This window comes from Portunus trituberculatus, chromosome 25 (genome assembly GCF_017591435.1).
Source record: "Portunus trituberculatus isolate SZX2019 chromosome 25, ASM1759143v1, whole genome shotgun sequence".
In the NCBI taxonomy this organism is placed as follows: Eukaryota; Metazoa; Arthropoda; class Malacostraca; order Decapoda; family Portunidae; genus Portunus; species Portunus trituberculatus.
The window spans coordinates 4,424,087-4,446,726 of record NC_059279.1 but is presented as its reverse complement, the minus strand read 5'-3'; the positions used below and the strand labels follow the sequence as shown (position 1 = coordinate 4,446,726).

Here is a 22,640-nt window from a genome sequence, read left to right as displayed (position 1 = left end):
AGATTATTATTATTTTTTTTTTATGCAGGAGGGAAGACTGCCAAGGGCAACAAAATGTTAGAAAAAAAAAAGGTCCACTGGAACTGCAGGTTCCCTAAAAGGTCCGAAAGAGTCATAGAAAAGCCAGGGACAAATGTCTTGAAACTTCTCTCTTAAAATAAGTCAAGTCGTAGGGAGATGGAAATACAGAAGCAGGTAGGGAGTTCTAGAGTTTGCCAGTGAAAGGTATGAATGGTTGAGAGTATTGGTTAACTCTTGTATTAAAGGGCTGAACAGAATAGGGATGAGAGGAAGAAGAAAGCCTTGTGCAGCAGGAGGAGGGAAGGCATGCAGTTAGCAAGATCAGTAGAGCAGTTAACATGAAAATAGTGATAAAAGATAGAAAGAGATGCAACATTTCGGCGGTGAGAAAGAAGCTGAATACAGTTAATCAGAGGAGGAGAGTTGATTAGGCGAAAGGCGTCAGTGATAAGGGAGACTCGACACAAATCAGACTAGTCGAGCTCTGTTGTACATCTGTAACTATAACACTGACAGCTTGCTGTTAAACTCTATATTCTTCTCAGACTCGATACCTGAGCAATATTGTGATGCAGGTAAGTGTTCTTATATTTTTGCTGCATTTATGAGATACGGTATCTGGACAGTACGTAGGTTATTCTGACAATGTACTGCACACCAAACACTGACAACTTACACGAACTTATATGTATATTTTCTTACATTCTCGCTGCATTTGTAAGACTTAACATCTGGTCATATGCAGGTATATTTTCTTATACGCTTCATACATTTTGATGGCTTGATAACCGATAACTGAACAAAATATATAAGACTTTTCATGTGGGAAGGGTATTGGCTAAGACTAAACTTAGAAATAACATTTTCTAACATTCTCGTTGCTTTGTGAGACTCGACACCCGGACAAAATTGTTTTAGAGGTATATTTTCTTGTACGCTTCATACATTTGTGAGACTCGATAACTGAACAATTATAAACTTTTCATGTGGGAAGGGCATCGGCTTAGACTAAACTTAGATTTAGTATATTCTTACATTCTTGCTGCATTTTGCGAAATTTGATAGCTAGACAATACTATCATGCAGCAAGACATAAGCTACACATATAAGGCGTCTCCAATGTTTAGTGTGCAACAAAACTCGATTAACTCGCAATGACCGTCGGTGGTGTGCGGAGGGCGGCGTCCAGCGGGGAGAGGGAGAGGGAGAGGGGGTACGATCCTGAGAGGCACGCCTTCCTGGAAACCATCGTGAAACTCATTGTGGCTTTGTGACCATGACTGCGTCGCTTCGCCCCAGCCTGGCCCAAGTCTGCTGGTTCACACACGCCATTACGATCACCCACCCTAACGCTTCCTTATTTCTTACACCACTTTCCTCACTACACATTACTCTCATCTGTCCTGACTATCATTGTGGCTCCGTGACCATAACTGCGGCGCTCAAACCAAGCCCGGTCTGAGTTTGGTTTCTACACGCCATTACCATAACTCGTCCCTATTTCTTACACCTCTTCCCTCATTGCACGTTAGTCCCTCTACCCACAACATTATTATTATTATTATTATTATTATTATTATTATTATTATTATTATTATTATTGTTATTATTATTTTTTTTTATTATTATTATCGTTATTATTTTTTTATTATCATTATTATTAGTATTATTGGTATTAGTATCAGTATTATTAGTATTAGTATTAGCATTAGTATTAGTATTAGTATGAGTATTAGTATCATCATTACCATTATTTCTTATAAGTCACATAGCAGCAATACACTAGTATAACTTGTACCGAAAATCATTAAGTTCAAATGCATTAATGGTGGTGGTGGTGGTGGGGCTGGGATTGTGGTGATACATTTCTGTCCCAGTATCGTAAATAGAAATAAGAAAACATTACTAGCACATGTAATACTATTAGTACTGGAAATTAGTAAAGCAGCATTAGAAGCATTAGAAGTGGTGGTGGTGGTGGTGGTGGTGGTGTTGCATTCCTGTCCCAGTATCGTGAGCAGACATAACCAGCAAGGCGTGATAGGTGGAAGAGTGAAGGCTCCTCCTCCCTTATGACCAGTACCAATCGTGAAGGTGGACTGTACCTGGCCCCGCCCTCCGTGAACCACCTTACATCGATAGTGTTACCAGGGCTTATCCATGATTTGTTAACTCTATAATGTGTCCTAACAATGTGTGGTATGTGCATCAATACCACAACCACCTGCAAACCACAAAATGGAGCTTCTCTTTTCTACACTTCTCCTGAGTTTTGGCTGTCATGTTTCGGGTACAGAGGTGAAACATATAGAGTTTGATTACATACATACAGGTGAATTACACATGGTGCGTCATAGTGTATACGTAGATCTTTCACAAGTAAATGAAATACGAGTGAATTGTATATACTATACAACTATATGTTTCATTTGTTATACATAAATAGAGGTAAAGTATTTTTTCTAGTTTAATCATACTAATGCAATGTAGGGCTAAGTTGTGATAGACTAAGTTACATTAGGTTGGGTTGAATTAGGATAGATGGTTGCATTTATTCAACTAATTGAAATATTCATACGTCAGTATTTATCCTGTAACATTTGTTCGAAGAATTACACACTATTGCTGATAAATATTTTTTCTATGATACATTTGTTAATGAAAACCAAACTCACTCCCCCACACACACACAGGGGTGATGGAATTTTCGCTGTATTGTTTGCTGTCTTTGGAAAGCGACTTTCACATACAAGAAACTCATCCATTGTTTCTGGAATCGTGAAACAGTTTCTGGGTGGAATGGCGGCGGGTTATTGAATAAATTTCCCCCACAGACTAAAAATACACACAAGCAAGAGTATGGAACCCAAATATAGATATTGATTAATTAATTTTGAACATATTCTTTATTTTCATTTAACGTTTTATCGACTACATGTTTTAACCATACTCTGATCAAAGATATTCTGATTTTCAAAGTTGTTTTCATCATTTCAGTTGTAGTTTACGACAGATTTTCCATCATAAATTGGAAGAACATGAATATGAACTTGTTTCATCGTCTCCATAGTCTTTGATAATTGTATTAGTAATATCTTACATCATGTCAAGATAAGGACTCTCAATATGGCGCAGCTAAGTGTAGGATTAACCCCTTTCAGTACCATGACGCGTTGTCATATTCATTCCGGTTACTGTTTGGTGATTTTGTACAGCTTCAAAATCTTGTGTGGGGTAAAAATAGTGGAAGCTGGCAATTAATCTTCTGGTCTCCATAGACTCTTCCTAATGTCAATAAAATGGTCTTAATCATACCCAAATCTCAATGGTAAAAAAAAATGTGTCCCAGTTCTAAAAGAAGTAACGCCGAGAGGAAGGCCAGAAACGAAGTGTACCAAGAGATTATGAAGTCATGCATTCTAAGTTTAGTGATGCTGAAAACAGAAACCATATTTTTCCCATCTCTCTCTCTCTCTCTCTCTCTCTCTCTCTCTCTCTCTCTCTCTCTCTCTCTCTGTGTGTGTGTGTGTGTGTGTGTGTGTGTGTGTGTGTGTGTGTGTGTGTGTGTGTGTGTGTGTGTAACAGTAACAACGAATATGCAAGGCAAACTATAACTATTCTTGATAAGAAGTAAAATACACAAATAAGGATAAGAAATATATATATATATATATATATATATATATATATATATATATATATATATATATATATATATATATATATATATATATATATATATATATATATATATATATATATATATATATATATATATATATATATATATATATATATATATATATATATATATATATATATATATATATATATATATATATATATATATATATATATATATATATATATATATATATATATATATATATATATATATATATATATATATATATATATATATATATATATATATATATATATATATATATATATATATATATATATATATATATATATATATATATATATATATATATATATATATATATATATATATATATATATATATATATATATATATATATATATATATATATATATATATATATATATATATATATAATATGCAGATAGATAAATAGATAACTAGAAAAGCTAGTAAATAAATGAGATATAGAAAATAAAGCAAACCAAATAAAATAAAACGAACTGAAAATAAACAAGAGAATAAATAAGCATAATATTGATATTACATGAAACTCGATACTTGTGAAACTTCTTCCAATGCATTATGGAACTTGTCGCAGCATACCATGAAAACTGACACCCCATGAAGCCACTGCCACACTAAATTACGTATTCTGGAGCAGGAGAGCCTCTGAGGAAAGTTGGAAGCTGCGGAGGTCTTTCGAAGCTAATTAGAATTAATATGATGAGATGATGATAAGGAAAATATGAAAAGCCTCAGTGATATTTATAGTTTTGTTCAGAGAGTAAGATATTAATTTTCAAGCAGCTGTTCTTTCACACACACACACACACACACACACACACACACACACACACACACACACACATACGTAGTATTGCAAAACATCACAAATCCCTAACAAGAAGCTTTACATGTAATTGAATTTTCATTTTAAGTTACATCTAAACATGGTGCAGTGAAACCATCATGGATTATGGGAGAAGTATAATTATGTCAGATAATTATCAGAGAAAAGTCAGTGCGATGGATTAACTTGGCAGGAATACTGACAAGATTCATCTTGATTGCGTGAATTATTTAAATGAATCATCACATAGAGCTGCAACAAACAAGCATACTGACGTTTGAGAGACTCACTTGAATATATTGAAATACTAAACCGTGGTTCTGTACATTATTTGCCATGTTCATCGTATCCGTGTAATTCATTTGTTATTTGCCTTCATACTAGAGATTCATTCTTGTGTACTCCATCTTATTACCAAACTCTTTTTGTATGCATCATCATCTGCAGAATATTACAAAGCTTAAGACGTTATTCCCTCAGAGAGAGAGAGAGAGAGAGAGAGAGAGAGAGAGAGAGAGAGAGAGAGATTAACTCATTTATTTAGTGTAAATACTGTACCTTCCCCACTGTTTTACCGATACACCAAGCCTATTAACACTAATGGGAAAACTTCGAGTGTAATTTATTCAAGTCATCAGAATAATTGAAAAAAACAATTAGATGAATATACAACGCATTAGCGACTGACCTGGATAGTTTTATAGTCATGCAGTTATATTGCGTCGAACACCGATGTTTTAAAATATACATATATTATACATCTGAGTATTAGAAAACCATAAATCAGTGCCGGAGGTACTGAGGAGTTGCAACTGATGGCAATAACACTCGCGCGTTATGCCATTTCTCTGAACGCCGGAGTGCCTGGGACAGGTGCCACGCAGTAATTATTTTGTGCATTATGCCGGAGAGCAATATTCTCTAACTTGATAAAGCTCAGTCGTAGAGATTCCAAAGGCACGTCGTATAGCCAGCGGTGCCAAGGAGACGCCGTGGGAGGCAGGGAGAGCGGAGCATGGCGCAGCTGGCGAGCCATTGCATCAAGACGCTTTTCCCTGAAGGAGAGGCACTTCCTGGAACAAGCAGCACTGCCAACACGCCTTACCCTGGCGCCAGTGTTTATATCCTTATTTTTCTGTTATTAATGAAGAATTCCCGTACTGATAACAAAATGGGTCTCGTTATGTTGATTTTTCCTCATCCTTTCCCGCCAACGGATATTATCTGTCAGCGGCCCTGGCCGGGAGATACGGCGGCTAGGTGTTCGTGGCCGCGGTTCTGGGCGGGTGAGTGAGGCGAGAGTAATAGCAGCACCAGTACACCAGTAGACATGTTGACACCCTCCCGGCGAGAAGCGTCGTACGGGGGCTCTCTATAAGCCCCAATATCAGTAGTGTGGACATCACTATATTGATGCTCAATTGGGACCTCCTTACTTGACACCATTATTTTTCCATAGAAGGTAAGTTCACCGGTTTACTGACGCAGGGAGGGACAACGTAGACACAGGAGGGACAGGAAATATCTCCCATTGCATTATACTGTATGTGTAGCTACGTGTGTGTGTGTGTGTGTGTGTGTGTTATGATATTAATTAATAGATAAATAGATAAGCAAATGTGCGTGTGCGTGTGTGTGTGTGTGTATGTGTGTCTGTGGTAATGACGATGATGATAACAATAGGAATAGTAGTAATAATAATAATCATTATATTGATAGTAATAATAATAGTAATAATAATAATTATTATTGGTAAGGCAGTGGCAACCGAAAATTTACTTTCTTTATTAAGATATGTGTGTGTATGTGTTGTGTGTGTGTGTGTGTGTGTTTGTTAGTGTGTGTGTAATTCATCTCGGTCGCCTGCTGGTCATCCAGCCAGTCTTTCCCATTACGGAGCGAGCTCAGAGCTCATAGACCGATCTTCGGGTAGGACTGAGACCACAACACACTCCACACACCGGGAAAGCGAGGCCACAACCTCTCGAGTTACATCCCGTACCTATTTACTGCTAGGTGAACACACCCCACACATTAAGAGGCTTGCCCATTTGCCTCGCCGCGCCGGGACTCGAACCCGGGCCTCTCGATTGTGAGTCGAGCGTGCTAACAACTACACTACGCGGTGTGTGTGTGTGTGTGTGTGTGTGTGTGTGTGTGTGTGTGTGTGTTTGTTTGTGTAATTCGTGTGTGTGTGTGTGTGTGTGTGTGTGTGTGTGTGTGTGTGTGTGTGTTTATTAGTGTGTGTGTGTGTGTGTGTGTGTGTGTGTGTGTGTGTGTGTGTGTGTGTGTGTGTGTGTGTGTGTGTGTGTGTGTGTGTGTGTGTGTGTGTTTGTTTTTAGTTTGGGTGTGTGTGTTTGATTGTTTGTTTGTTTGTTAGTTTGTGTGTGTGTGTGTGTGTGTGTGTGTGTGTGTGTGTGAGAGAGAGAGAGAGAGAGAGAGAGAGAGAGAGAGTCTTTAATTTGCATCCACTGCATTTTCTTAAGACTGAGTACATAATGTCAGCCAGGTAGTAAGGAACTGCTGTACTTGTAAAGGAATAAATGTATGCAGGTGTTACTTTGGTTATGTCAAAGGCCGGATACTGTTATCTAGAAGTGAATCTCTCTCTCTCTCTCTCTCTCTCTCTCTCTCTCTCTTAGTAGAATATAATGATAATTTACATATTGCGCTAGGACCGCCTTAAAGTAACGCCAGCAAAGCAACGATCACACAGAGGCAAAAAAGGCTTTTCAAAGTTGGCTGGTGTTTACAAACAAAGTACAGATGCTGCATAGGAGACAAGCAAGTGATGTTCTTCATAAATCACACTTCTGAGACACCTATCTTTAATCTCCTGTTAGGCATAGGATAAAAATCAAATGACATGAACTTTGACATGTTTCAAAGCATTGTACGAAGTTGAAATACCAGGAAAATCTCACAAAAAAGACCTGCGCTCTTCACCTCTCTGGCAGCACCGTGCGGCTGTGCCAAGTGTACAATACTTCACCACCCACACTATTTACCCGGTACCAACCCCAGTGAGACATGTGATTTGTACAAGTGGATTTGTAGCAACTTTCTCTACTGTTTAGACTGATATATGCATGAGGGGTGAGGAATAAAGAACACGGTGATATATGAGGGGGGGTTTGGCAGAGTGGCCGTGACGCCGCCTGCCATATAAGGTGTAATATTCCGCGAAACGTGCGTGTGTTTTGATGAATCGATCTGGGAGAGCATTTTACCTCCTGGAAACAATAATATCCTTTGAGATACTGGTGTGACAACATCCGCCACACTCAGATCCACCACCAGACTACAACAAACAGGTAACAGGAGCACGAGGGGGTGAGAATTAAGGGTCGGAATGCCGCTGCCTTGTCATGACCACTAGACACTCGCTGAGATTTGTACATTTCTTTCCCCTAGGGCATTTAAACTCCCTTAATTCCATGCCCTTGAGGAGATAAAGATACTGTGCACGTGTCACTGCATCACTGTACATGACGTTAGGTACACTTCATGTTATAGGAAGGCCTGTTTGTAGTAGATAAGTCGTCATAGGAAGTTGGTCCTTGCATGACGATGGCAGTGCAATATGGGGGAGGGGGGGAAACGTAGGGTATTTTGGTTCATATAGTGCCATGCAGTGATTATTTCATGCCTCTCGTTACTGTGAGCTTGTTAATAGTCGTGTTTTAAGGTCACATCATCCACACGCTGTAACTATTTGAGATGGACATTCATTATACTAGTTAAATTCTTGAGTTTGTTTGGTGACGATGTTTCACTTAGCGACTGTCATGTGCAAGCTTGATGGCTTGCACCTTTGACTACCATTTTATAATGCTGTAAGGACATTATGTTACTTGCACCTTACACTACACATATTTGAATTTAGATTGTAATTCTTTCCCTGGAGCATCTAAAAGTGGAATCATACTCCATATGTAATTTCCCAGCAGCGTCAAAACCATAACTATTTGCTCGTGTATACTTTTAATGCAACATCTGAGTAGAATCATTTCTCATCCCATGATTTCCTTGCAGCATCCAAACCAAATCATCTCTCATCTCATATATTTTCTCTGCAGCATCTGAGAATGGTGATCATGTCCTTGCCTCGTGTGATTTCTCTGCAGCATCTGTGTAAAGTCATCTTTCTCACATTGTTTCCCTATAGCATCTTAGAGTGGAATCAGCTATTCATCTCATTTAATTTATCTGCAGTGTCTAAGACTGCTTTATCTCTCATCTAATATTTTCAAGTCAGCAGTTTCTCTTCCCACATTGAGAGATCAGACCATAAATCTTCCACTTCTTATGTTAATGGAGATCACATCCCATTACTACATCCAATCCCATCACTCGTAAGGATCGTTTGGTGTTTGAAATAGGAAGGCTGGAATTTACAGAATTTTTGGTGTATTTTGCTTCAAGATAGACACTTCATTATAGTTTGGTTTGTGTAGGAGAGTGTCAGAGCAGATGTGTATTTGATAACAAAGCCATGGATAATTAGTTTGTCATGGCAAAATAGGTTCCAGGTTTATTATGTACTTTCACCTATACTGATTGATTGTGATGACATCATGCATTGACTGCTTATGTGTGAAGGGACATGGCATCTGGTACTCAGGGACTGCCATGTATAGGTCTGCTGGCTTCTTGCAGCTTCTCTTATTTTCCTATATGACTGTATCTGTCTAACCTGGACTAGATGTGACCACACCCATAAAACCTTGAATAGCAGCTCCATCTCCTTGATCCCATTGCAGGATTATTAACCATACCAGAATGAATCTCCAGCAAACCTCTCTCATTTCCTTTGTTGGAAGTTTGTGTTATTGATGGCGTGGTCATTGATGTGTGGGTCAGATCAGTAGTCTTGTATGCGCAGTCTAACAGTCAGTGCAAGTTTGGTCGGATAACTAGATATACATATAGTAATAGAAGAGTGTCTTATGTGTTTGTTGTCATTTCAGACCAAAATGTCCCTTTGGAATAGAGCTCAACAGTTGCCTCCAGATGCCCTCCGTGAGGTACAAAATGTATATGGTGAACAGTTCCCCATTGAGGTGCGACACTACCTTGCAGGATGGATTGAAGACAAAATGCACCAATGGTAAGTCAACATTTTAATCTATTACTATACTGAGTTTTGTTGATATTAACTTGAATTATATTTTTTATTTTGAGACCTGAACTCTTGATGAAACTAGAAGGAGCAAGGAGGGAATGTAAAAACAGGAATAAATGTGGTATTATTAATTTATATATAGATAGTTTTAAGACACATTTTTCACACAATAGAAGTCAGTATTCCATGATTCCACTTGAATATTTGCCTGCTCATGAAAATACTTGAGTGATGAAATATAGATGGACCAGCATTTTATATATTTCTGCTCACATGAAGCAATCTTTGTTCATTATGTTGTAAAGGTAGTAAGTATTATTCTCTACTTTCAGGAATGAGATCGACCCAGAGAATATGTCACATAGCCAATATGCTCACTCCCTCGTGTCTCAGCTCATCCAGGAGATTGAGAACAAAGCACTCAATTATGGCAGCAATGAGGATCTTTTCTTGGTCCGAATACGTCTTGATGAAGCTGCTAACATGTTCAAGGTTTGTTTGCTCTCTCTCTCTCTCTCTCTCTCTCTCTCTCTCTCTCTCTCTCTCTCTCTCTCTCTCTCTCTCTCTCTCTCTCTCTCTCTCTCTCTCTCTCTCTCTCGTTTAAGAATGTGAGTTCAATATCTCTTATGTACAAAATGGAATTAAACTTGGCAATGCATTTTTATTTTTTGGCAGGATAAAAAGTTGATGTACCAGTAGCCAGACTAAACTAACTGTTGTGTAGCTGAATCGTTGCATTTCTCACATCCATGTTCATTTTTGGTGCTTTAAATGACCATACTGTTTGTACTTTTTATGATTAGAATTTGCTGTGTACTCTTGAAATATTAGTATATACTACTGTAATGTTTTTATATCTATAGTGAGTTTTATATTTCAGACTCGTTACCTGAGTAGCAACCCACTGATACTAGTGGGCATCATCCAGAACTGCCTCAAGACTGAGCTGCAGTTAGTCCAGCGACACGAAAATGTAAGACCAATTTAGAGATGTACCGATGCCAGAATTTTGACTAATATTATGCCATACTACCAATACTGATACTGATACTATTACTGATACTGATAACAGGGCACTGGAAACCAGTCTGTAAGAGTGTTGCCCACAATTGTATGTGTTTTTTTTTTTTTCAATTTTGATATTATTATTATTATTATTATTATTATTATTATTATTATTATTATTATTATTATTATTATTATTATTATTATTATTATTATTATTATTATCATTCAGTTAGGTTATAGGTTAGTTATGATGTTGGATTAGAATATGTTATACTTGGTTAGTTTACATAAGTTAGGTTATTAATGTTAGAACAAATTATAACTTGTGAAAAATGAGAAGAGTGGTCCTGAACAATCATTTACCCTATAATCTAAAAAGCATACCATCCATATAAAGAAATAGCTAATCTTTATTTATTTATTAATTTATTTGTATAATTTTCTCTGATCCTAAGAACATGTTTTGGCTCTCATTTGTCCAGGTTGAACTACCTATTATGAAATACTAAGTCATACTAAGTGTTATGAGTTCCAATTTTGCCCATGGGTGGAAAAATTCACTTCACTTATAAATACTGCTGAACGCTCGTTGAGTAGCTTGTCGCTCAATGTCCTTATGAATTTTGTACGAATATTGCATTCCAACAATCTGAGTTGAGTGAAAGACTCCAACAGTGCACAGAACATTTGGCCAGATGAAGCACACACACACACACACACACACACACACACACACACACACACACACACACACACACACACACACACACACACACCCGGTAGCTCAGTGGTTAGAGCGCTGGCTTCACAAGCCAGAGGACCGGGGTTCGATTCCCCGGCCGGGTGGAGATATTTGGGTGTGTCTCCTTTCACGTGTAGCCCCTGTTCACCTAGCAGTGAGTAGGTACGGGATGTAAATCGAGGAGTTGTGATCTTGTTGTCCCGGTGTGTGGTGTGTGCCTGGTCTCAGGCCTATCTGAAGATCGGAAATAATGAGCTCTGAGCTCGTTCCGTAGGGTAACGTCTGGCTGTCTCGTCAGAGACTGCAGCAGATCATACAGTGAAACACACACAGAATAACATCATTATCTCTCTCTGTCTTTCCTGTGTTATTTTGAATGTGTTTGCCATCCCTTATTTTAATAGACATCACTATGTGTGATGACAGCAATCCTGCCATTTGGAAGACAGCTGTAGACAAGGATGACCTCCTTTGCTCTGACATTCAGTGTGTGTGTATTTACTTAGTTGTATTGTACAGGGTTTGAGCGGGTCTCATAGTGTCCTGTCTCCATGTCTCCATTTATCCAATTTTTCCTTAAAGTTATGCACATTATGTGCTGTAACAACTTCATTATTCAATGCATTCCACTTCTCCACCATTCTTTGTGGAAAACTGTCTGTTTCAATATTCTTCACACACTGCCTCATCCTGATCTTTACATGTCCTCTTGTCCTTCTATCTTCTGTCACCAGCACCAGGTCTTCCTTGTCTATCTTTTCAATGCCATTGACTATCTTGTACATTGTTATTAGGTCTCCTCGTTCTCTTCTATCTTGTAAGGTTGGTAGTCCCATTTCCTTCAGCTGTTCTTCATATGTTAGGTCCTTTAGTTCTGGCACCATCTTTGTAGCAATCTTCTGTATCCATTCTAATCTTCTTATATCTTTTTAGAGCTCAGAGACCACACCACAGCTGCATATTCCAGCTTTGGATGTATCATGCTTATGATAATTTTTTCATCATATCTTTGTCCATGAATTGAAATGCCACTCTTATATTAGTCAACATTTTATATGATAATCCAAATATCTTGCTTATGTGTTTTTGGGTTCAGATTTTCCTGTATAATCACTCCCAGATCTTTTTCCTCTTTAGTCTTCATTATTTGTTCCTCTCCCATCAGATAGTTCCATACCAGTCTTCTTTTGCTCTTTCCTAGTTCCATTATGGACATTTCTTGGCATTGAACTCCAATTTCAACTTCTTACTCTACTCATAGATTTTGTTTATATCTTCCTGTAACAGCAAACAGTCCTCCCAGGTTTTGATAACTTAGCAGCTTTGCATCATCAGCAAATAAATTAGTATTACTGTTTACCCCATTGTGAATGTCATTTACATAAATCTGAAACATAATGTGGGCTAGCACTGACCCTTGTGGCACTCTGCTTATTACTTTACCCCAAGATGAGAATGTATCTCTGATCACAGTTTTCATCTTTCTGTCCTTCAAATAATCCCTTGTCCATTCTAACAAAGTTACTCGCAATCCTCCTATGTTCTCTAGTTTCCAAAGTAGTCTTCAATAAGGGACTTGATCAAAAGCCTTTTTTATGTCCAGGTATACTGTATCCACCCATCCATCTCTGCTTTCCAGTCCTTCTATTACTTTCGAGTAGAAGCTTAAGAAGTTCAACACACATAACCATCCTGTCCTAAACTAAAATTGTCTGTTCGATATGATTTTTTCTTCTTCCAGATGTTTACCCATTTTTCTATGATAATTATTTCACACAGCTTTCCCTTAACACTTGTAAGTGACTGGTCTATAATTTAATGGCTCAGTTGCCTTTCCTCCTTTAGATATCGGTATTACGTTGGCTCTCTTCCATTCTAGTGGAACTTTCCCTTCATTTTGTGAACTTATAATTATTTCTCAAATTGGATCCAACAGTTGCTCTTCGCTTTTATGCACCACATCTTTCTCAAAGTTTCTTCCTTCCTCTCGTTACTCTAATATATTTATTTCTTGCATCCTTATACTGCTGTCTTATTGTCATTTTTCTGCTTTATGAGTTTCTTCTAAGTTTTATCTTGCCTTTTTAGCTTCTGTGCATCTAGCTTTGTACCAAGCGTGCATTTTTTCTTAACTGTAAACTCTATATTTCTTTACTCTTTTATTATATTTGTAAGAATATTTCATATTACCCTTGTATTGTCCTTTCGTACATAATGTTTCTCCATTCAATATCAGCAAAAAATTTCTTTAGTTTTTCAAAATCTGTTCTTGCATAATTTAATCTCTCTTTTTTGTAGTCATCTCTGTATTTTATCCCATCCTCCAGCTTTAATGTCACATGATCACTTCTTCTCATTGGACTAAGGTATTGTATGCTGGGAGGGGGCTGTGGTTTTGTTTTTTGAATACTAGGTCAAGCAACGATAGTTCTTCTTTCCCCCTGTACCTTGTTGACTTCTCCAACCACTAGTCCATTGTATTTACCATAGTCAAGTGTAACACTTCCTCGCTCCATTGTCCAGCATTATACATTACTTCCATCTCTCTCCAGTTTATATTTTACAGTTAAAGTCTCCAACTAAAAGTATTCTTTTATCCCTTCTTATCATATTATCTATGTGCGTAATCACCTCTCTTTGCATATATTTATGTTTCCTATGTATTTGTCTTTGGTGGCACATGTAACTATGATTTTTTTTTTTTTTTTTTTTTTGTAACTCCTGTTTTGATTGTTACTCCGATTACTTCCACCTTTCCCTCACCATATTGCACATCCTCCACACATATTTTATCACGAACCATTATTAGCACTCCTCCCCCTTTACCTTTCCTGTCTCTTCTCCACTCCAGCTATTATGTCTCTCTTCTTTAAAGTTAACATGGATCTCCGCTCTTAGTTTTGTTTCAATGATGCGCATTACATCTGGCTTTTTCTCTTTCAAATAATCCCTAACCTCCAACATACTGAATAACAACCCATCTACAGGCTTGCACGGATAATCTTTGCGCCGTAGTCCTTATAGCGGTGTTTGGCGCGCAAATCTTTAAACCTCCTCCCGTAATGTAAAAAAATACAAGCAGCATGAATCGTGTGTCTGGTAGCGATGCACGTTTTCTTCTCCACTCAGTGGTGGGGGTATGGGGGTGTTACCCTCACCCCCCTTACCTCTGGTGACAGTTGACAGTTTTGAATATGTTTGAAGTGACTGCCTAGGTTCTCCCTACCACGCAGTGTTTTTGCATTATTTTCTTACATTACCTAATGCCTGGAACACATACAGATACCAAAACAATTCAAGGAATCATTGATCTTTACAAAGCTGGGCACAGCAATAAGGAAATTTGTCAGATAAAAAAACTGAAGCTTAGAACAGTACAAAACCTCGTCCACCGATTTAAGGCTGGCGGGAGAAAGTGCTTCCGCTCCTGTGAAGCAGCCAGGGAAATCCAAGAAAATTGGTAGCAGGACCAGGAATGTGCTAAAACGACAAATTGACATCACTCCTACCATTACAGTGAAGAAATTAAAAGAACAAAACCCAGGACTTCTTTCTAATGTGTCACTTCGTACTGTGCAGGAAACTTTGCAACACGACCTTAAGTACAAGTGCTACCCTGCGCGCAAAAAGCCACTAATTAATGAACGCCAGCGGAAGAAGAGGGTTAAGTCTGCCAAGAAATACAAAGATTGGCCTCTTGAAAAGTGGCGCACTGTGCTGTGGAGTGATGAAAGCACCTTCTGTGTAAGTGGAGGAGGACGAACTAAAGTGTACCGTTGCCCCGGTTCAGACCCTACCGACCCCCGGTACACGCAAAAGACCACAAAACACCCCCCAAGTTTAATGGTGTGGGGATGTTTTACATACCATGGTGTTGGGAATTTAGTTATTCTCCCCAAAAATGCAACTGTTAACAAAATTGTGAATTTTGAACTTCTTAATGACCATCTAGAGGAGTGCTTTGAAAAAACACATGTGGAGATTTTCCAGCAAGACAGAGCAACCTACCACACGACTAGAGAAGTAACACAGTGGCTTGACGATTGTGGCATTCAGAGAATACATGACTGGCCAGGTAATTCTTCCGACATCTCACCCATAGAAAACCTCTGGGCCATCATTAAAGGCAAACTTCATGTGCGTGACACCTCCACTCTCCCTAAACTAGAAAGTGAACTCCGAAAGTGCTGGGAAGAATTTAATCCTAAGAAACTTCAAAATCTTGCTGACAGTGTGCCACGTCGCCTTCAAATGGTCATTAAGAAACGGGGCTATGCAACAAAGTACTAATTACTATGGTAAGTGTTGATTTTTTTTGTTTTTTTTAATGAAAATGGTACGTTACATTCATAAACGCTCCCATTTCGGAGGCGCGCAGTGATTATCCGTGCAGACTGTATATTAGTATAAGTCACTCTTAATTTCTTGCCTCCTCCTTGACCTCCTTCTTCCGTAGATACCACTTCTTTAGTCTCATATCTAGAAACCTCCAGTTGAAATTCTTTTTCTTGATCTCCATCCTTTTCTTGTTTTTTTCCTTAGCTTCATTTCTCAGCAGCTTCTCTTTTTTCCCTCTCCTCCAGGTTCATATCTCTTTTTTATCCATATTTCTTTATGTTCATTATCATTGGCCAGCATCCCTTTCCTTGTCATGATTTCCTCCACTGCCACCTGCATGTTAGTGTGTGTGTGTGTGTGTGTGTGTGTGTGTGTGTGTGTGTGTGTGTGTGTGTGTGTGTGTGTGTGTATGTATGTATGTATGTATGTGTAATTCACCTTGGTCGCCTGCTGGTCACCCAGCCAGTCTTCCCCATTACGGAGCGAGCTCAGAGCTCATAGACCGATCTTCGGGTAGGACTGGGACCACAACACACTCCATACACTGGGAAAGCGAGGCCACAACCCCTCGAGTTACATCCCATATCTATTTACTGCTAGGTGAACAGGGGCCACACATTAAGAGGCTTGCCCATTTGCCTCGCCGCCCCGGGACTCGAACTCGGCCCTCTCGATTGTGAGTCGAGTGTGCTAACCACTACACTATGGTGTGTGTGTGTGTGTGTGTGTGTGTGTGTGTGTGTGTGTGTGTGTGTGTGTGTGTGTGTGTGTGTGTGTGTGTGTGTGTGTGTGTTTCACTGTTTGAACTGCTACAGTCTCTGACGAGACAACCAGACGTTACCCTACGGAACGAGCTCAGAGCTCATTATTTCCGATCTTCGGATAGGCCTGAGACCAGGCACACACCACACACCGGGACAACAAAGTCACAACTCCTCGATTTACATCCCGTACCTACTCACTGCTATGTGAACAGGGGCTACATGTGAAAGGAGACACACCCAAATATCTCCACCCGGCCGGGGAATCGAACCCTGGTCCTCTGGCTTGTGAAGCCAGCGCTCTATCCACTGAGCTACCGTGTGTGTGTGTGTGTGTGTGTGTGTGTGTGTGTGTGTGTGTGTGTGTGTGTGTGTGTGTGTGTGTAATTCTTGACCATGGTCACATGCTGGTCACCCAGCCAGTCTTCCCCATTACAGAGTGAGCTCAGAGCTCATAGACTGATCTTCGGGTAGGACTGAGACCACAACACACACTCCACACACCGGAAAAGTGAGGCCGCAACCCCTTGAGTTACATCCTGTACCTATTTAGTGCTAGGTGAACAGGGGCTACACATTAAGAGGCTTACCCATTTGCCTCGCTGCTTCCTGGGACTCAAACCTGGACCCTCTCGATTGTGAGTCGAGCATGCTAACCACTACACTACGCGGTGTGTGTGTGTGTGTGTGTGTGTGTGTGTGTGTGTGTGTGTGTGTGTGTGTGTGTGTGTGTGTGTGTGTGTGTGTGTGTGTGTGTGTGTGTGTGTGAGAGAGAGAGAGAGAGAGAGAGAGAGAGAGAGAGAGAATATTTTTCCTTGTTAATGAAAATATTTGCTATTCAGTAATATTAACTATATAATAGATATATTAAATATATAGGCAACCCCCGCGTAACGAATGGGTTACGTTCCTAAAAAAACGTTCGTTGCTCGAATTTTCGTTAAGCTAACCAATTATAACAAGTTTGACCCCTGACTTGAACTTCCATTGAGAGTAAACAGAGCGAAAGTGTATCATAGTACAGTAAAAGGTTTAATGAAAGTAAAAATTATGAAGTTAAACATTTAAGCAGTTTAATTTAAGATAAGTCATTATAATGTACACTAATGTATTTATGTAAGTAACTTTTTAGTGTTGATGGTCTTAAATTTATGAAGGGAGAGAGAATAGAGCAGGAAATACGCTAGCTGACAACGTGTGGAATGTAAACAAAGGGCGCATCGTTGTACCACATACAAAACTTATGTACCACATTTCCACAAGGCCTTCCATTTTATCCATTGCAGAGTCATGAGTTCAGGTAGTTCTTTTAGCTTGCAAACAAGATAAGGTCTCACCAGCCTTCTTAATAGAGTCTGCTGACTTGAAAATAGTTTAGACAGTAGTAGATGGAGTCAAGCCATGGTGGCGAGCAATGCTATTAGTTGTCTCGCCTCTCATGTCTATGAATAATATCCAGCTTCACTTTGAGAATAAGAGACTTCCTGGTCTTCTTAGCAACGTGAGGCGACATTGCAGGGCTGGTTGCAGGGCGTTAGATGACAAGCTGCTGCCTGATGCTGGTATTGTTTGTAACTAAGAGCTGGGAAGGGTAGGGGGTGAGTGTTGCGCGTTTTGTCCACGAGAGGCGCTGGTGTATTCAAAAGCCTGTCGGCTTGCGTGATACGGCGGGGCTTTCAAACTTGGAAAAAATTACCTGGTTAAAATTTCGTTAAAGCGAGTTTGGTGTTCGTTATACAAGCAGATGGTAGTAAAAGGAAACGTGAAATTTCATTGTGTGAACGTTCGTTAAGCGGGGGTTGCCTTTACTAAACTTTCAGTTATGAATCATTATATACAAAACTTTAAGGCTGGTTCTGGGTGCTTTTTTTGAGTGGCTTAGAGATGCTGCATTAGAATATTTTGTCTTACACTGCACTGTTGTGTTTTACCTGATATTAAAATTATGAATATCAATTCAAGTTTCGTCGTACCTTTTGACACTGCATTAGAATATTTAGTTTTACCTAAAACTACACTGTTAAGTTTTACCTTAAATTGAAATAGTAAATATAAATTATTTTTTTTATATAGTTCAATGTTCCTAAGTGCTTAGCCTAGGAGTCAATGTGCTTAGCCTAGGAGTCAATGACTTATGATTCTGTTAATCTAGCACCTGAAGCATTTGAAATATTCTTCACAAACTAATGCATTCAAGATGACAGAGCAGAAGTCGAGAAGAAACATCTACCACTGTATTTAAGTAAATGTCTTTGTTTACTAATACGAATATGCAACTGTCTCATAACTAGAATTGTTATTGATTTTATAGTCTACCTGTCAGAAAAAATAAAATCCTATAGATAACAAGTAAAACATGGTAAAACTGGCAAACCTTAACTCACATACACACAGCAGCAGACTGCAGTGTGTCTGTATATATACAAATACACACCACCCATCTACACACACACACACACACACACACACACACACACACACACACACACACACACACACACACACACACACACACACACACACACACACACACACACACACATACACAAAAATGCAGATAAATGCACAAGTCTTTAGTATGTGAGTGAGCAAGTTGCGAGCAATCTTGTCCTCCCACTTCTTTCTCTATAGCTCTGAGTTTAGGGATGTAGCAGTGCCCAGAGTCCACTGCTGACCTGTCTTGTACATGTACGGTAGCAGTAATGATTCATTAGCGAAGAATGTATTCTATTACTATTCAATAAGGACTTGATACACCATATAATACTAAATAATTTGGCATTATCATCAATTTATTTTCATTGCTATAAAACATATAAGTTTTGCTTAACAGAATAACTTGCAGAGTGAGATACACGATGTAATTTATTCCTTTTTTAAGTATTGGTAGTAACGGCAAGAAATAAGCCAATACCGATACTTCTTAAATGGGCCAATACTGCCAATATCGATACTGATACATCGATACATCTCTAGGCCTGTCACCATCATCTCCACGGTGGTATTACTGTTGCAAATCACAGATTCTTGGCACTGCAGTATAGCATAGGGAATACTGTAGGTAATTGTGTGTTCCTGGTGCAGATACTTGGTGTTCCAGTATAGCATAAGAAATCCTTTAGGTAACTGTGTGTTCTTGGTGCAGATGCTTGGTGCTCCACAAAACAACATGGTGATAGAACCGTGTGCTGAGATAGTCAATGAGCTGGACATCTTGCATCGCCGCACGCGAGAAACGGCCGACATACTGAGGCAGTTGGAGCAGGAGCAGGAGTCCTTTGCCCTTCAGTACCATGACTGTACAAAAATTAATGGTAAGTGTTATAGTTTTCTTGGAAGAAGACTGAAATAGTGCACAGTGAAGTTCATGGGAGATATGTAGTAGTGTATTCTTGGAAACCATATCAGGAGTAGGAAAAGAATGATAAAGAGTTATAATGGACCTCACACATATCTTGTCATTTTTTTCCTTTTGATAGTATCCTCTACAGATTAGACTACTTAGTTACCATTCAGTTAACTAATCCTTGTTGAAAGCTGGGATATGCTCACAGTCTCTTCACAAAATACATGGTAGTGGTTAGGGCAATGAAAAATGTTAACAAGCTTGTACTTGCATATTGATAGCTTCCATTGTCCATTTCAGCTCACCTTTCACACATTCAAAGTCAGGAAAAAACTCCACAAAACCGAGAGATGGAAACCAACCTGAGAAGAAGAAAGCAGTTAGGTGAACAGCAACTCACAGAGAAGGTAATTACTTCTTGTGGGCTTTACTCTCACATCCAGGTTGATGATGCCTGACTTGTGCTCTCAGCAAGGAATGTTTCCCTTTAATTTTTTTTTTTTTTTTTATCTGTACCTCAAAACAAAATTCTTTCTTCTTTGGAGTGTACATAGCCATTTGTACACCACATTTCTACCCAGAATTAGAACATTTGTATGCAAAAATACCAAGATATCAAAAAGCTGTGATGTTGAAGAGCAGATGATGACTAGAAAATATACTGAGGGAGGAGATGGCTAGAAATTATTTGGAAGGGACTTTTGGATCGTAAAATTCATCCATGTGATCATTTAGACATTCCAGCAAAGTAGTAGGGGAAATTACAGCAATAGATTCATGTATAAAAACTTTAGATCTCAATTGCTGGCTCCCCTTGATTATGATCTTTGTTGTTTGGTTTTCATGAGTGCAGTATCTAATGAAGGACAGTCTTCAGGTGTCAGGATTGCTGCAGAGGAGAATGGACTTGGCAGAGAAGCACAAAGGAACCATTGACAGGCTAAATATCCTGCAACAACGTATACTCGACGAAGAACTTATCAACTGGAAGAGAGAACAGCAGATGGCAGGCAATGGGAAACCCTTCAATGGAAACAAACTAGACACCATACAAGAGTGGTAAGTTTGGTTTAATTTTTCATGTTAATGTAGTGGTGCTTGTAATCATTTTGTATGTACTGAAACTAACCTGCCGTCATTAGTGGTCATTCTTGTTTTAATATGAAGAGTAGAGAATTAATATATTACACCAACACATGAATATAATAAATTTTAAAGGATTACTTGTCTTTCTAACAGTGAGTAGAAATAATGATGTATAAACTTTTCCAGGTGTGAAGCTTTGGCGGAAATTATATGGCTGAACCGGCACCAGATCAAGGAGTGTGAGCGTCACCAGACCAAGATACCAATAACCCCTCATGGCGGAGTGGACATGTTGCCCACCCTCAACTCACACATCACCCGCCTGCTGTCCTCACTCGTCACCAGGTGGGCGGACTGGCCATCACACACACACACACGCGCACGCACACACACACACACACACACACACACACACACACACACACACACACACACACACACACACACACACACACACACACACACACACACACACAGTAGATAGAACAGATAACTTGGCTTTTTGAGGGTGTGAATGAATAGATAAATTATTGACTAGATTGGGGCATGGTGTGATCATTCATTCATCCATTAATTTGTGCACACCTAAAAGATTTGATATATTTTTATGCTTACAAATATTTTTATTAATTTAAGGGACATGGAAAAGTAGATCAGGTATTGTAGTAAGTAATGGTAAGACTACATATGATTAATTGGTCCACAGCACATTTATCATTGAAAAGCAACCTCCACAAGTCATGAAGACAAACACCAGATTCTCTGCCACGGTCAGACTGTTAGTGGGGGGTAAGCTTAATGTGAACATGACCCCACCTCAAGTAAGAGTGTCTATCATCAGTGAAGCACAGGCCAATGCACTGCTAAAAAATGACCAGATGAGCAAAGGCGAGATGTCAGGAGAAATTCTCAACAATACCGGTACCATGGAGTATCACCAGGTAAGCTGTCAATGGTTTTGTGAATCATTATGTGTTTACCTTTTTGTCCTTTGCTGGAAGTGATGCTCATGGGTCCCTGTGTCCCTGTACTGTGTTCCAACAGTAATTTCTTTAGTCTCCTTTGAAATTATGCAATTACTATGTTCTTTGTATGTGTAGGACCCAAATTAATTAACTTTGGTGACATGTATTTATGATTGTCATATTAGAAGCCTTTCTTTCATGTCTATCTTTTCTGTATCATTATTAATGCTCATTATTCAGTTGACATATTTAGTCAATGAGGATGGTATTACAAATGAGTTTCATTTTTTCTTTTTATACCAGGTATATTTCTTTGTGTGGGCTACCCCATGTAGGATTGCTGGCCTGGTGTTTAAATAGATAGATTAATTTCTATGTTTCTACTAAAGTAAGTGGCAGCTTAAGAGTAAACTCTGTGCATTATTCCTGCAGAGCTCAAGACAACTCTCTGTAAGCTTCCGCAACATGCAGCTTCGAAAAATTAAAAGGGCTGAGAAAAAAGGAACAGAATCAGTAATGGACGAGAAGTTTTCCCTCCTCTTCCAGTCACAGTTCAGTGTTGGTGGTGGTGAACTGGTTTTCCAAGTAAGTAATTGTATTCCTGTAATTCTGAATTGTTTCTGTGATTGATGCTGAGAAGTAGTCGTGGGATTCAGTTGAGGTTTGGGATGATTTGGTCACTTATGGAGAAGGGGAATAAATGAAATGGCAAGGATGATAAATAGACA

The 22,640-nt window shown here is 38.9% G+C and overlaps 1 protein-coding gene across 6 annotated transcripts in view; it reads left to right on the top strand.

Moving 5' to 3' along the window:
- Positions 1–465: 465 nt before the first annotated feature.
- LOC123508992 (signal transducer and activator of transcription 5B-like) overlaps positions 466–22,640 on the top strand; it is a 42,230-nt gene continuing 20,055 nt past the window's right edge. For 2 of the 6 annotated variants that reach the window (XM_045263106.1, XM_045263104.1), the window contains exons 1-10: positions 466–596; positions 9,512–9,651; positions 9,999–10,158; positions 10,547–10,639; positions 19,661–19,829; positions 20,162–20,268; positions 20,739–20,920; positions 21,134–21,292; positions 21,654–21,888; positions 22,345–22,497. In XM_045263106.1, the coding sequence (XP_045119041.1) occupies positions 591–596; positions 9,512–9,651; positions 9,999–10,158; positions 10,547–10,639; positions 19,661–19,829; positions 20,162–20,268; positions 20,739–20,920; positions 21,134–21,292; positions 21,654–21,888; positions 22,345–22,497 (1,404 nt within the window). In that variant the 5' untranslated portion in view covers positions 466–590. Of the gene's footprint in view, positions 597–5,835; positions 6,004–7,698; positions 7,856–9,511; positions 9,652–9,998; positions 10,159–10,546; positions 10,640–19,660; positions 19,830–20,161; positions 20,269–20,714; positions 20,921–21,133; positions 21,293–21,653; positions 21,889–22,344; positions 22,498–22,640 lie in introns of those variants that run through there. The other 4 variants (XM_045263105.1, XM_045263101.1, XM_045263102.1 and 1 more) reach the window with 3 other exon arrangements.